Consider the following 13,437-nt stretch of genomic DNA (forward strand, 5'->3'; position numbering starts at 1 on the left):
GCAGTCTACAACTTCTTTGTAAGGGGAAGAGGAGGGCCAGGCATTGATCTTTTCTCTGTGGAGACCAGTGACAGGACCCGAGTGAATGGCCTGAAGCTGTGCCAGAGGAGGATTAGTTTAAATATTAGGAAACGGTTTTTCAAACAGAGAGTGGTTGGGCATTAGAACAGACTCCCCAGGGAAGTGGTCACCAAGCCTGACAGAGTTCAAGACGCATTTGGCCGCGCTCTCTGCTAGACGGTGTGATTTTGGGGGCTGTCCTGGGCAGGGCCGGGAGCTGGAACCGGATGACGTACGCGGCCCGTTCCCAGCCAGGCTCTTCAGCGTTTCCGTGGCTCCAAGCCCCGCCTGTGTTGCGCTCACTGCGGCAGCGCAGGCGCCGTGCCAGCCCCGGCCCGGAAGTGCAGCGGAGGCGGCGGCGGCGAGCGGTGAGTGCCGGGGCAGGGCGGGCGGCAGCCGGGCCGGGTGCTGCGGGCCCGCTCCCGGCTCCTGCCCCACCAGGGACGGGCGGCCTTCCCCTGAGGGGCGGCCCGAAGGGCTCTCACGGTGCGCGGGGAGCGGCGACCCGCGCGGTGCCCTTGGCCGTGCCTGTGTCGAGGCCCGGCCCCGGGGTCACCTCCCGGGGGCTCCTGAGCCCTTCCACGGCTGGACCGGAGTGCGTATCCGAACGCACTGCCGGCAGCGTGGGGCCTTCTGCAGGAGTACAGCCTCACTCTGTAACGGGGAGGGGGGCGGGGGGGGAGTGTTAGGGAAGGCGGGTGGTTTGGATTCCGCAGTCAGAATACTAATGCTGTCACCTCCTGGGTAAACACCGAAGTCCTTCGTGTGATCAGAACTCACGAAACACCCGCTGCCTTGTCTGGAACACGCGTGGATGGTAGGGAGTGCCTGCGGGCAGAGTTGGCAGTAGCCGTCCAGGAATTCCTGTAATGCACGACAAGGCAGATTGGGTCACACCTGCAGGTGTGCTTTAAGGTGCTCCAGCAACAAACATCAGGCTCACATGCTCCAGAAATCAAAGATCCCAGATAAAACAATTTGACTCCACCACCGTGAACTGTTTGGTAGATGATTAGGGCTAAAGAGTCCCCTGTTCAGCACCTCAGTGGCATTTAGGTATCGTCTGTAGACAGTGTCTGCTGTTTCATGGAGCATTTGTTCAGGTGATTAAAACTGTTGGAGTAACTAAATACAAATATGAAAATTTATAGGTGTTTAATATGACAATGGTGTAAATTAGGATATAACAGGTACCTAATCTGTTTTATCTTTGGTTTAGCTGAACTTTGTAAATAGGACATTTTGGGCGTATCTCTTTCATAATACTTGATGGATTCTTCTGAAATTGCTGGATGTTTTGTTTGTTATTAATTTTTGCAATTTTACTATCAAAGATGCCTAGCAAGTCAAATTGATCATTAATAGATACATTAATGAACTCTATATTACACAGAACCCTTCAAACCACTGCTGTTTCTGTATTTGTATTGCTTACATTCTTAGGCTGAAGCTTAGCAAAAGGTGTTAAAGTGTTAAAAAAGTGAAAGTGTTAAAAAGTGTTAAAAAAGAGAAATTTTCAGAAGGATAGATGGGGGTGAAAGAAGTCATGCAGTCCTGTCACATTGATACCAGTGAAATTTTATCATTTATTACATGATTTCCTAGCCTTGTCCCTGAGTAAACTGCACTGATAAAACTGCAGTTGACCTTTTTGTTTCCACTGTGGTGGGTTGGTGCTGGCCGGACATCAGTGCCCACCAGAGCCTCTTCATCACTCCCCTCCTCAGGTGGACGGGAGACAGAGAACATAATAGAGGCTCATAGGCTGAGATAAGGACAGAGAGAGATCACTCACAAGGCAAAACAGACTTGAGGAAATTACTTTATGAGATCACTTTTGGATAATGCAAAATAAACCCAAATCTTTAAACAGCTCACCCCACCTCTCCCTTCTTTCCCGGCTCAGTTTTAGTTCCAGTTTTCTTTACATCCTCCCTCCAGCAGTGCAGGGGGATGGAGAATGGGGGCTGCAGTCAGTTCATTGCACACTGTCTTTGAGTCTCCTTTGACTCCTCACACTCTTCACCTTCTCCAGTGTGGGGTCTCTCCTACAGGAGACAGTCCTTCTTCTATGAACTGCTTTAGCCTGAGTCCTTCCCATGGGCTGCAGTTCTTCACACAATGCTCCAGCTTGGATCCCCTTGGATACTGAAGGTGCAGTCCTTCAGGAGCAGCCTGCTCCAGCCTGGGGCCTCCATGGGTCACAAGTCCTGCCAGCAAACCCATTTCAGTGTGGGATTCTCTCTCCATGAGACCATAGGTCCTGCCAGGAGCCTGCCCCAGCACAGGCTTCCCACAGGCTCCCAGCGTCTTTCAGGCATCCACCTGCTCTGGTGTGGGGTCCTCCAGGGACTGCAGGTGGATCTGTGCTCCACCATGGACCTCCATGGGCTGCAGCGGCACAGCTGCCCCACCGTGGTCTGCACTAGGGGCTGTGGGGGAATCTCTGCTCTGGCACCTGGAGCACCTCCAGCCCCTCCTTCTCCACTGGCCTTGGTGTCTGCAGGGCTGCTGTTTCCACATATTCTCACTCTTCTCTCCAGCTGCAGTTGTACACGTTTCCTTCCCCCTTATAAAATCTGTTATCCCAGAGGTGATACCACCATCAGCTGATGGGCTCAGCCTTGGCCAGCAGTGGGTCCATCTTGTAGCTGGCTGGTGACAGCTCTGTAAGACATTGGGGAAGCTTCTGGCAGCTTCTCACAGAAGCCACCCCTGTAGCTGCCTGGCTACCAAAGCATTGCCATGCAAAGCCAGTGCTGTACTAAGGAGCTGTGACCAAGGAGTTGTTTCTATCTGATTGTTTTATCAGAAGCCAGGATAGCAAATTTTTTAGATAATACAGAGTTGACAGTACATCAGAGATAAAAAAATGGTAGGCAGTAATTCTGATCTAAAAAACTATCTGTAGCCTTTTCATAGGATTTAAAATATTTTTTGAAGAAATTCCATATCAGCAATAGTGTTGATTTTTCAAAAGTTCAGAGGATTCAGAATTGCTTCAGAAACTCTTGAACTCTGTTACTGGTATAACAAATGATACTTGGGTCTTATAATGCCAACTGTTAATAATTCTTACTAAAGCTATTCTGTTTTTCTAGGCACCCCCTGTAATATTCATAATTAAAATGGCAAAAACAGCTGATCCTTCTGAGAAACTGATCATCCACTCCAAAGCTCACAAGGATACCATTCTAGCTAATTTTGAGGAACAAAGAAAAAACGATTTTCTTTGTGACATTACTCTGATAGTGGAGAATGTGCAATTCAGAGCCCATAAAGCTTTGCTGGCTGCCAGCAGTGAATACTTCTCAATGATGTTTGTAAATGAGGGTGAAATAGGGCAGTCAATTTACATGTTGGAGGGAATGGTTGCAGACACCTTTGGAGTTCTGCTAGAATTTATCTACACTGGTTGCCTCTGTGCCAGTGAGAAAAGCACAGAACAAATCCTGGCTACTGCACAGCTGCTGAAAGTGACTGACTTGGTATGGGCCTGTAGAGACTACCTGGAAAGCCGCAGCCCAGGCAGTGCATTTCCAGCTGAAAGTGGAGCCTCTGTTGTTGCAAGTGACAGGAAAAACTATGATCCACCAAAGCGAAAACGGGGGCGACCAAGGAAAATCAAGGTTGTCCAAGAAGAAGAAGAATCAGGAACAAATTCTGCTGAAGATGGGCAGCTAAGAGAGAACAACTCCATGCAAAATGAGCAAAATTATATGAAAAAAGACACTGAAGTAGAAGAAACAGTTGCCGATGAACAGGCTTCAGTGACGAAAGATGGAGAAGAAACTGAACCTGCCTGTGGCTCAGAGGCTGCTGTTGATCTGTCAGCTGAGAAAGATGAAAACCACGATCCCAAATCTGAAGGAATACAGAACACTCAGAGCCGTTACAGCAAACGCAGAATAAGGAGATCAATCAAACTAAAAGATTATAAACTTGGGGATGAAGATGAGAAAGGACTGGCAAAGAGAACTGATGGAAAAAGAAAACGTGCGGGTTCTGAAGCTCGTTGTAAAGACTGTGGCAAAATATTTAAGTGTAATCACTTCTTGGCTGTTCACCAGCGAAGCCATACAGGTAGGCCTTCAGAGAATGCTGCTTTTGGGTTAGGTCTAGTGATGTTGTCAAATGTAAGTGACTGTTGAAGTGTTGGTTGTTGACTGCAGCAGGAATTTCCAAAATAGCATGCTGATCCAAATTAGGGTATGTTCTGTGTTTGCCGTTTTATTCTTGTCAGTAGATCTCAGAACCTTTATGTCTCACCTAGATTTCAGTGTAATTACTAATTGTTTAAGCACTGAGTTCTATTGCAGTAGTAGCTAAAGAATTATTTTATTCCTGTGTGAAGCTTGTCTCTTTACCACTAATCAAGACTAACTTTTTCAGTAGCTACAACATTGCAGTGCATCTCATTATCAGATTAGAATATCTAGTGAGAAATGATGCATCTATGCCTAAAAATGTCATCTTTTGCTTTCAGGGGAGCGCCCTTTTACATGCAGTGAGTGTGGCAAAGGCTTCTCCCAGAAGCATTCTCTTCAAGTCCATGAGCGGATGCACACCGGGGAACGGCCGTACACATGCACCATTTGCAGTAAGGCTCTGACAACAAAGCATTCTCTTCTGGAGCACATGAGCCTGCATTCAGGTAAATACTTCAAGGCAAATGTAGCTCTCTGCTGCAAGAATTTGCCTGTCTGGAAGAAAGGTACTTCTGCTCTGTCTTGTGTGTCACATTCCACTGAGGGTAACTGCCAGGAGTTCTTTAAAAAATGGATGGTCAGGAATGAAACAATGTCAGATGAGGCAAACATTGTATGTGAGAACTGTTTATTGGTAATGAAAAAACAAAAATGGAAAGGAGTTGTCCTACCAAAGAGAGCTAGAAAAGACAGAACAAGACGAAGTAAAATGGGAAAGGAATGGGGGGAGAGAGAGAGAGAAAGGGGAGACAGAGAGAAAAAGAGAGCTTTACCACCAATGGTCAGGGAGTGCCTGGATGTCCACGAGGTGGGGGATGTGCACACTGCCTGCCTCTGCACGGCCTCTGCATGGACACGAGGTGAAGGGGGACGTCCAGAGCCCTGGACCAGAACCCTGGACACAGTTGTGGTGAGGATTGCAGCAGTGGGCAGGCTCGGAGGTGGGCAGGATTGGGCACAGGGGGCTCAGGCAGGGACACTGAGACAAAGCAGGCAGGGAGTTGGTCAGGGACACAGGGAGGCAGGACAGACATGAGGGCGAGCAAGAGCCAGTGAGGGCAGAAGAGCCAAAAGGCAGGCTGAGGCCAGGGCAAAAAGCGTACGACTCAAGAAGCCCTGACTCAAAAGCAAGTTTCAAAAAGCCCCTCAAATCACCAAGCCTCAAAAGCAAAAGCAGTCTCTAAAAAGCTTCAAGCCAAAAGCCCTACTCAAAAAGCAAGTTTGAAAAGCCCTGGGGCTTGTGGCCAGTTACTTTTCATGCCCGTGGCTCCTCCCAAGGTCTGCCTACTGACAGGAGACCATTGGCCCAGTCCAATGTCCCAGTGCAGTCCATTGGTAGAGACCTTTCGCCATCTGACTGGAGAGTGTCTCTGGGGTACAGTGTCTTCAGTGTCCCCCTGCTGACTGCCTGTCCCATGTGAGACATGAACTGGTTGCCAGGAAAAGTCTCCCCAGAGACAAGGCTTTCCTCCATCTTCTCCTAGCTGCCTCCTCAATGTGGCACGTGCAGCCCCTCCCCCATGTGCCTCTGACAACCATTGTTGAGGCAAATCAAAACTGAATCGCCTCCTCACAGCTGGCTTGTGTATTATATTTCCTTACATTTGCTTTGGACATGGCTTACGTTTTAATAAGTGATTTTCTCCACAGGGCAGAAGGCTTTTACCTGCGATCAGTGTGGGAAATACTTCAGCCAAAAGAGACAGCTCAAGAGCCACTATCGACTACACACAGGTATAACGAGTTTGGGTTGAGGGCCTGGCTTACAGTCCATGCTGATTTGTCTTCCTAAAGATTGACTTAGGCTGAAGGTTCTTCCTCAGTGATGTATTTCGTCTCTGCTGCTTTGATGTGTCCTGTCTTGGTATAACAGTGGATAGGGTGAAAAAGACATAATGGTATATAGTAAATAGAATGTGTAGAAAAATATTTAATTGAGAAGGGCTCTCATGATGATTAAAAGTTAGTTACACTGTATTTGACAGTGTACAACTTGATTATTTTAGCCTTGCTGTCTGTGCTACATAGAAGCTGAGAATTGTATAAACAATTGTGTCTTCTGCCTGGTGTGCAAATTACATTGTAGTTGCCCACTACTTTGGACTAGTAAGGGCATGCAAGCTTTAGAAAGTGTTCTTCTCACTTCTGGAATGGAATGGAGATACACACAGAGGAAGTGGTGGAGAAAATCAGAATTTACAAAGCTTCAAGAGAAGGTGCTTTTGGGTAGGAGCAGGTGTCAGTCCCCTCTTTTCCTGTGGTAATGCTAAATTGAGAAATAGGGGTGTGACAGTTAAGATAGGGAGGAGGCAGTGTATCACCTTTTGTTTTATCTCTGTATTATATCAAAGTGGTTATTTTACAGGAAAGTGCTTTAACAAAGGTCACTGAAGAGATACAGGGGGATCAGTTATGCACTGACACTTTTTTTGTTATTGCGACAAGGCCGTTCACTGCCGGAATGTAACCTGTGTCGTCGCAAATTCATGGATGCAGCTCAGCTAAAGAAACATCTAAGAACACATACAGGTAGTGTTGTACCTTGGGGTCTGTGGGGTTTGTGGTTTGTTTTTTCTTGAAGTTACATGTACAAAACAATGTTAGGCAAATTATGCTTGTCTCTGTGGAATGAACTTCTGCTCTACTTGTACGTAATGGTGCCTGTGTTGCTAATGAAGAGATTTGACATCAAGAATGCAGGAGCACAGAAAAGCTTGTGTTACAGCAGCACGGAAGCAGTGCTTATTACAGAAAGAGGGCTTTTTTCTCCCAGTTTTATAAAACGTGCTGCAGGAAATGTCAGTTAGCTTTCCTGCGATAGAATCGTGGACTGAGAATCAATTTGTTTAGGAGAGCGTGTATCAGGCTTGCAGTGAGCTGACAAGTAACAGAAAGTGTGTGTCCTAAAGGAGTTGGACACCTCTGTCTGTGAGGGATGGGTGCTTATAAAAAGTGCTGCGACCAGAAAAATAATTATTTCCATTTATCTTTTTACTGTGCTGTAATAAAGCAGATGTTCAGAGGAGATGGGCTGGGAGGGATGATTTAATGCATGTGCGTCAGAGAGTGTTTTAAGAGATTTAAAGGGCAAGCCAGTAATCAATCACTGGATAACAGAGATAAAAATGTTGATCTATCCTCTCATAATAACAAGGCATAGACTTCATACAATGCTTTCCTTTGAAGAGTAAGTTCATAATGTGAATAATTTTGTCTTTTAAAGTAACTAGAAACGGTGGCAATTGTTTCCTTACAAAATCCAATTATTCTTAAGCATGTTGCTTGCAGTTGTAATACATAACTGTCTCAAGCATACTTTATCTCATTCATTTCCTCCTCTTTTCTAAGTGAAAGTAACACAGCTTTAAATTTTCTGGAGCATGCTGAGGTCAAAACTTGTGTTTCTGGGAGTTTTTGGTTATCCAGAATAGTGTTAGCGTGTGATACTTACATAATTTTGTGTTGAGGAGAGCACAGTATTAATACACACAAGAGTTTTGTATCTGATGCTGATACAGCTCTCTAAATGTAGTGGGAAATGAGGAAGCTTACTAGGTAAGCTGCAAAAGGTAAGGTAAGTTGCAAAAATGTATGAACTAAGCTGAGTTTTAGCAGAAGCTGGCTTGCAATGTATTTTCCTTTAGAAAAGACAGGCAAGATACCAATATTATGTAGAAATAATAATTGATCTGTCCCATCTCAAAGGCAAAGTAAAATTCCAAGACATTTGAGGGACAGGTGTTAACATATATACAACTGTTCTCCTTTAGCAGTAGTTTGATAACACTGACTCATAATAATACAGCCTACTTGGGAAGTGACTCCTTTTATCAGTAGCAAGCTGGGACTGGATGACAAGAGGTCCCTTCTGACAAATGTTTCTTGTTCTCTCATCCTTTATCCATGCCCTCCAAAGCCACATGAAAGCTGGTAAGCATTGCAGTTCTATGCTAAATGGGAAGCTTCCTTGGAAACTGGCTGCTGCCCAGTCCCTGGGTTTGGTGTGCTTTGATGGTGTGAATTACCACAGTGGTGATCTGGATTCTCGTGTCTGGTGTCTTAAGGAACCTCAGTGCTACAAGGACTTGTTATGGTGTGAATTAGGATTTGGTTTGGTTGGGTAGTATCTGTTTCTTGTGAACCTTCTTATAGTTTAAATTGGCCTCTCTGCTTCTACTCAATTAGACATCAGAATTCCAAATGCACTAAAAAAAAAAAAAACAACAAATAAACAAAAAATCCCCAAACAAACTCACATTTTATTTAACTCACAATAGTTTAATTTTTTTCCTAACTGATGTTCCCAGAATATCATAGGCCTAGTGTGATGGAGCCTTATAGAAAGCCAGGCAAGTTATTAAGATAATGGATTAATTTTCCAGCTTTGGAAGTTTAGGCTTACTTATCTGCATGGTGCTGCATGTGAACGTGGCATTAATGCCAGGGTTCAGGGACAGCCTTTTTCAAAGCATTTCTGTTCCATATGGAGCACCCACATCTGTGCCACAGGTACAGCTTTTTGTTGCTTTGGGGGCTTGGATCACCTAATTTTTCCAGGGGAGAAATGCTAGAGGTGTACATTTAAAATGTTATACCCTCATTTTGACTAGTGTGTTCATTCAGTTTTGGATATCTGCTGAACCATGGCAGAAGCGTGAGGAGCCAACAGTGCACACTTGGTACTGTGTATGGTAAAATACAAAATGTTTTTAATGTATTGATGAAAAGTGCAAAAAAAAGGTGAAAAAGGGAATTTCTTTTTGATAGGTGAGAAGCCCTTCACTTGTGAGATTTGTGGCAAATCATTTACAGCTAAAAGTTCACTTCAGACTCACATTAGAATTCACAGGTAAAGTATGTCTTATGTTCATTAAATTTTTTAAAAATGTAACTTCTAATTTTATAACCTGGATGTAGTGCTTGTTGAATTTTAGCATGGTCAGGACTTGTTTGCATTTTGAATGATTGTTAAAAACTTAACATTTTTGCTTAATCTACATATGGAAAAAATTGGTAATGGAAAGTACTGAAGTCCTAAATATTCGTGTGCCAAGATATTTTGAGAGTCTTCTTTGGTGTTTTGTGTTTGTTCACTGACAATGTATTTACTGCTATATTATTTTTGTGAAAATTGTACTGTAAGTTTTGTTTGACAGCAGAAGAGTAGCCATGGTGTATCAAGGTTATTGGAGCATTGTCCTGTTTCCCTGCGAGCTATCCTGTCTCTAATAGCATTAGTTGTCTTCTGTCCAGTCAGTGCAATGCATTGCATAAAGACATGCTAGATTTTAAATCACTTTAGAGAACTGTTGTCTAAGAAAACATTTCCAGTAAAATTTCGTGTCCTTTTGACACAGGCAGCAAGTTAGGATTTGGGACACTTCTTCTTGTTTTTAAGCTCACACTGTTAATGAACGTTCTTAAAGTGGTCAGTGCTTAGAATTGTGCCAAGTCGTTGCATTCGTGTCAAGGTCTAGCAGCATGAAGCTTGTACCTCTGGTTTTATGAGAGGAAGGCAGTCATCTCTGTAGTTCCGGAGTATATACTAATTGTACAGTTTGTGAAGTCAAATAGAGATCAGGAGGTCAAATAGAGGATGTTTTTAATGACACTACCCTTTAAGTACTTACAATTTAGAAAAACAGTGTAATCATTTAAGTATTTTATTTCAGAAAGCAGGTTGTCAAAGTGAATATTTTAATGAGATCAAATGCTTTCCTTTTGCAGAGGAGAAAAGCCATATTCTTGTGATATATGTGGAAAATCCTTCTCTGATTCCAGTGCTAAGAGAAGACACTGTATCTTACACACAGGCAAAAAGCCTTTTGCCTGCCCAGAATGTAGTTTGCAGTTTGCTCGTCTGGACAACCTGAAGTCTCATTTGAAAATTCACATCAAGGAAAAGCAGTTTCAGGAAGCCAGCACCGCCCCGAGCACCAACACTCATCCGGAAGAAGTGAGAAACATTCTCCAGCTGCAGCAGTACCAACTTGCCACCTCGGGAGGGCAGGAAATTCAGCTGCTGGTTACGGATGCAGTACACAACATCAACTTCATGCCCAGCCACAATCAAGGCATCAGTATTGTGACTGCAGAAAATGCCCCCAGCATGACCACAGAGCACGCTGCCAGCCTCGCGCTCCTTGCGCAGCCACCGCAGCAGCTGCAAAACCTGTTGCTTTCAGCTCAGCAGGAGCAAGCAGAACAAATCCAAAGTATCAATGTGATTGCAAACCAAATAGAGGCTGCCCAACCTGAACAAATGCACGTCATCACTCTTTCCAAGGAAGCGCTAGAACATCTCCATGCTCATCAAAGACAAAATGAACAAATCCACTTGGCGGGATCTTCACATCCGGCTCAGCACGTGCAGCTGGCTCAGGAATCAAGTCAGCAGTCTCACTCTAGCCACGATACAGTTCCTTCCCAGCAAGTCAGTGAAGAACAGAATCAAAGTGTACTTGTCTCTGAATCCCATCAGCAGCCTCTGTCAGTAAATGAGTCATCTCATGAGCATCCTATCCAAGGACAGGATTTCTGAAATGCTTGTTTGTCAGCAGAGGGCTAGGCCAGAGAGTGCTTCTCGTCCAGGCAGGAATTACATGTGTCACGCTTGTTTTTGGGTTTTTTTTGCAACGTAAGCTATCCAAAGATGCATTTCTTGGTGATTTTGGATGGGTGACTCAGTTTCCTTAGCCATATTTATTTTAGACTATTTTGTTATTCTGGATTGGTATTTCTTTACCACTTAGTCCATACCTCACAAGCAATTAATGTGCCTCATACACATCTCTGCCTCCTGAGGAGATATTTAGCCCTTATTTGCATTTCCACGTGACATTCCAGAGAAATTTACCTTGCTGGTAGGAGAACAATGTTTAGGACATCTGCTGATCACAAAGTACCACTTCTCTGACAAACTTAACATTATACCCGAGCTACTGACAAGCTTAAGACAACCAGTATTTTTTGCAAAGCTAATACCATATGTCTTATGTTTAATGAGCTTTCTCTCTGCAGGTTGATGTGTAATTCTCTATGTAATCATTCCCTGAAGTGCATTATGAGTTACTGACTACCAAATCATTTGGTTTGGGTTGGAACTGTTACAGCCTGTAACTGGCACTGAATCTTCCCTCCTCAGAGTGTGCTGTACACATTTTGCTCCTCAGAAACGTTTAAGCCATTGCACTTGAATAGTGGCAATGAGATGTGATGGTTACACTGGAGAACTGAAATCTCCCAAATTCTGCTCTGCTAGCTCTACCACTCACTCTGTGTGACAGTGGGCAAGGTAGTTGACCTCTGTGCCTTATTTCATCATCTAGTGAGAGGGGATAGTGTTCACACACTCTGCCAAGCACTTTGAAGAGCTCTTGATGTTGAAGGCACTGTCTATTGAAGTGCAAAACTCTCTTGCTGACAGGATTCTGTCTAAGCTTAGGAGCCACTGTATATTTAAAGTGTTATTTTTTGTACTTTTGAGAGAAGAACGTAATCTTACTTTAATATATGTTAAGACTGGTAATTGTTTATGTGAGGATTCAAACAATGAAGAGCATCACTTCAGAGCATAACAAGTTACATAAATGGGGCTCATCACTTAAAGTTGTACAACTATTTTTGTTGACTGAATTAGATGTGTACAGATTGTTTTCAATTACTGACTGCTAAGAAAAAGGATTTGACATTGTAATAAAATGCCTTGCCAAAATACATGTTTTCAGTTTCCAGGTTTGACTACTTGGTAGCACCTTTACATGGTTGGACTGTTAAAATCCAGACAAAAGTAAAAGCATGTTACTTAAAAGAACATGCTCAAGTGTCACTTCAGCTTTAAAATGTCATACTTATGATTTACATTGATGTTTTATGTTATAACAAACAAATGATGAATTTAAAAGAAAAATTATCCACATTTTTTATAAAGTCCCTTGTTCCAAGTCCAGACTACTTGGCCTGCTCCTGACTGCATGCTGCAGAAGTTTAGCTAAGTATCTCCATGTCTTCAAAGTACTGGATCACTTCTGTATAAATGGATCATTATAAAGGTAGACAGTGGGAATAAATCAATGTAAAATAAATAAATAAATAAATAAATAAATAAAAATTTAAGAAAAAGTCAAAAAGTAACAAGCTATCCCACAGCAAAGGTGTTTAGATTTTCACATTTCCTCTCAGAATGGAGAAATAAAATTTGCATACTTTCTGCCACCAACGTGAACCAGCATACTCTGTAGTTCTGCCTGAGAAGCTTGAAGTCTTGGTGTTGTAAGAGCAGATAAATAAATACAGTAAAGCCTGTTACAACACTTATGACAATCTTGCTGATTAATTGTAAAAGCTTACAGTAAATATTCTGGTAGTTTCATCCTAAAACTTTTGCTTTTATGTAAAACATAGTACAGTGCAGCCAGACAACTGACTGGTCATAAGTTTACAGGAACTTGCACAGAATTCATTGCCGTATATTTATGGATCCTGAAATGCTTAAAACCAGGTTACAAGCTAAATTCCAGTTCCAGTTTACAGTTCCAGTAAAGGAACTGTTCATTACTTTTCTTCTTTTTTTAACTTTGTTTTGTTTGTTACGCAGTTATCCTTGCAGGATTTAATTCCATGCTGCAGTTAAACATAGGACACTCCACATAGTGGAGTTCTCAGTGCTTTCCCTGTAACTAAAAAACCTGAAGTTTGGTGTTTGGAATTCTGTTTTGCTTTTCTGCAGATTACCAGTGAAGAAACGAGCTGCTGTGAATGGCAGGGCAATGACTAATCTTGCACCCCGCATTGCTTAAGCTGTCAGCACATATTGTAGCTTGCACTCAAGAAGCTGGCGTGGCTTCTCATATCACAAATGTTGCTTTTTGGACACCATTTGCTTCCTTTCAAGTGAATGCATTTCTGTTAAAAGATGAAAATGAATCCTTTTTCTGTGTGTGCATTTTTAAGGCTACAGCTGAAGTCTAGAATTGCTTTGAATTTGAAAGGAAACCCCTTCAGCTTTGTTTTTCAGTCCAGCTGCCACTAATAAGGATGATGTAGGGAAAAAATGCATCCCTTAGAAACTGTGTTTCAGAACAGCTCTCTAAATATCTTTACTCCTTAGCCAGTAAACACCTTAACTTCTCTTTTTCTCACATAGACTAATCCTAGCAAATCCGTCCCA

General features: G+C 43.1%; 1 protein-coding gene across 4 annotated transcripts; it reads left to right on the forward strand.

The window, feature by feature from the left end:
• Positions 1-199: 199 nt before the first annotated feature.
• ZBTB24 (zinc finger and BTB domain containing 24) lies at positions 200-13,074 on the forward strand. Of its 4 annotated transcripts, XM_066179430.1 has the most exons (7): positions 200-428; positions 3,162-4,143; positions 4,547-4,714; positions 5,919-6,002; positions 6,714-6,797; positions 9,036-9,117; positions 9,996-13,074. In XM_066179430.1, exons 1-7 carry the CDS (start codon positions 288-290, stop codon positions 10,807-10,809), a joined length of 2,355 nt encoding a protein of 784 aa, XP_066035527.1. In that variant the 5' UTR covers positions 200-287; the 3' UTR covers positions 10,810-13,074. The 4 variants fall into 4 exon arrangements, 3 of the variants coding, with proteins under 3 accessions (XP_066035527.1, XP_066035529.1, XP_066035528.1); XR_010720060.1 differs by lacking the exon at positions 9,996-13,074 and having other exon boundaries at positions 206-428; positions 5,924-6,002; XM_066179432.1 differs by lacking the exons at positions 9,036-9,117; positions 9,996-13,074 and having other exon boundaries at positions 206-428; positions 5,924-6,002; positions 6,634-6,787.
• Positions 13,075-13,437: the final 363 nt, after the last annotated feature.

Source organism: Chamaea fasciata, unplaced genomic scaffold, assembly GCF_029207755.1.
Source record: "Chamaea fasciata isolate MVZ Bird 193981 ecotype frontalis unplaced genomic scaffold, bChaFas1.0.hap1 SCAF_3, whole genome shotgun sequence".
NCBI lineage: Eukaryota > Metazoa > Chordata > Aves > Passeriformes > Sylviidae > Chamaea > Chamaea fasciata.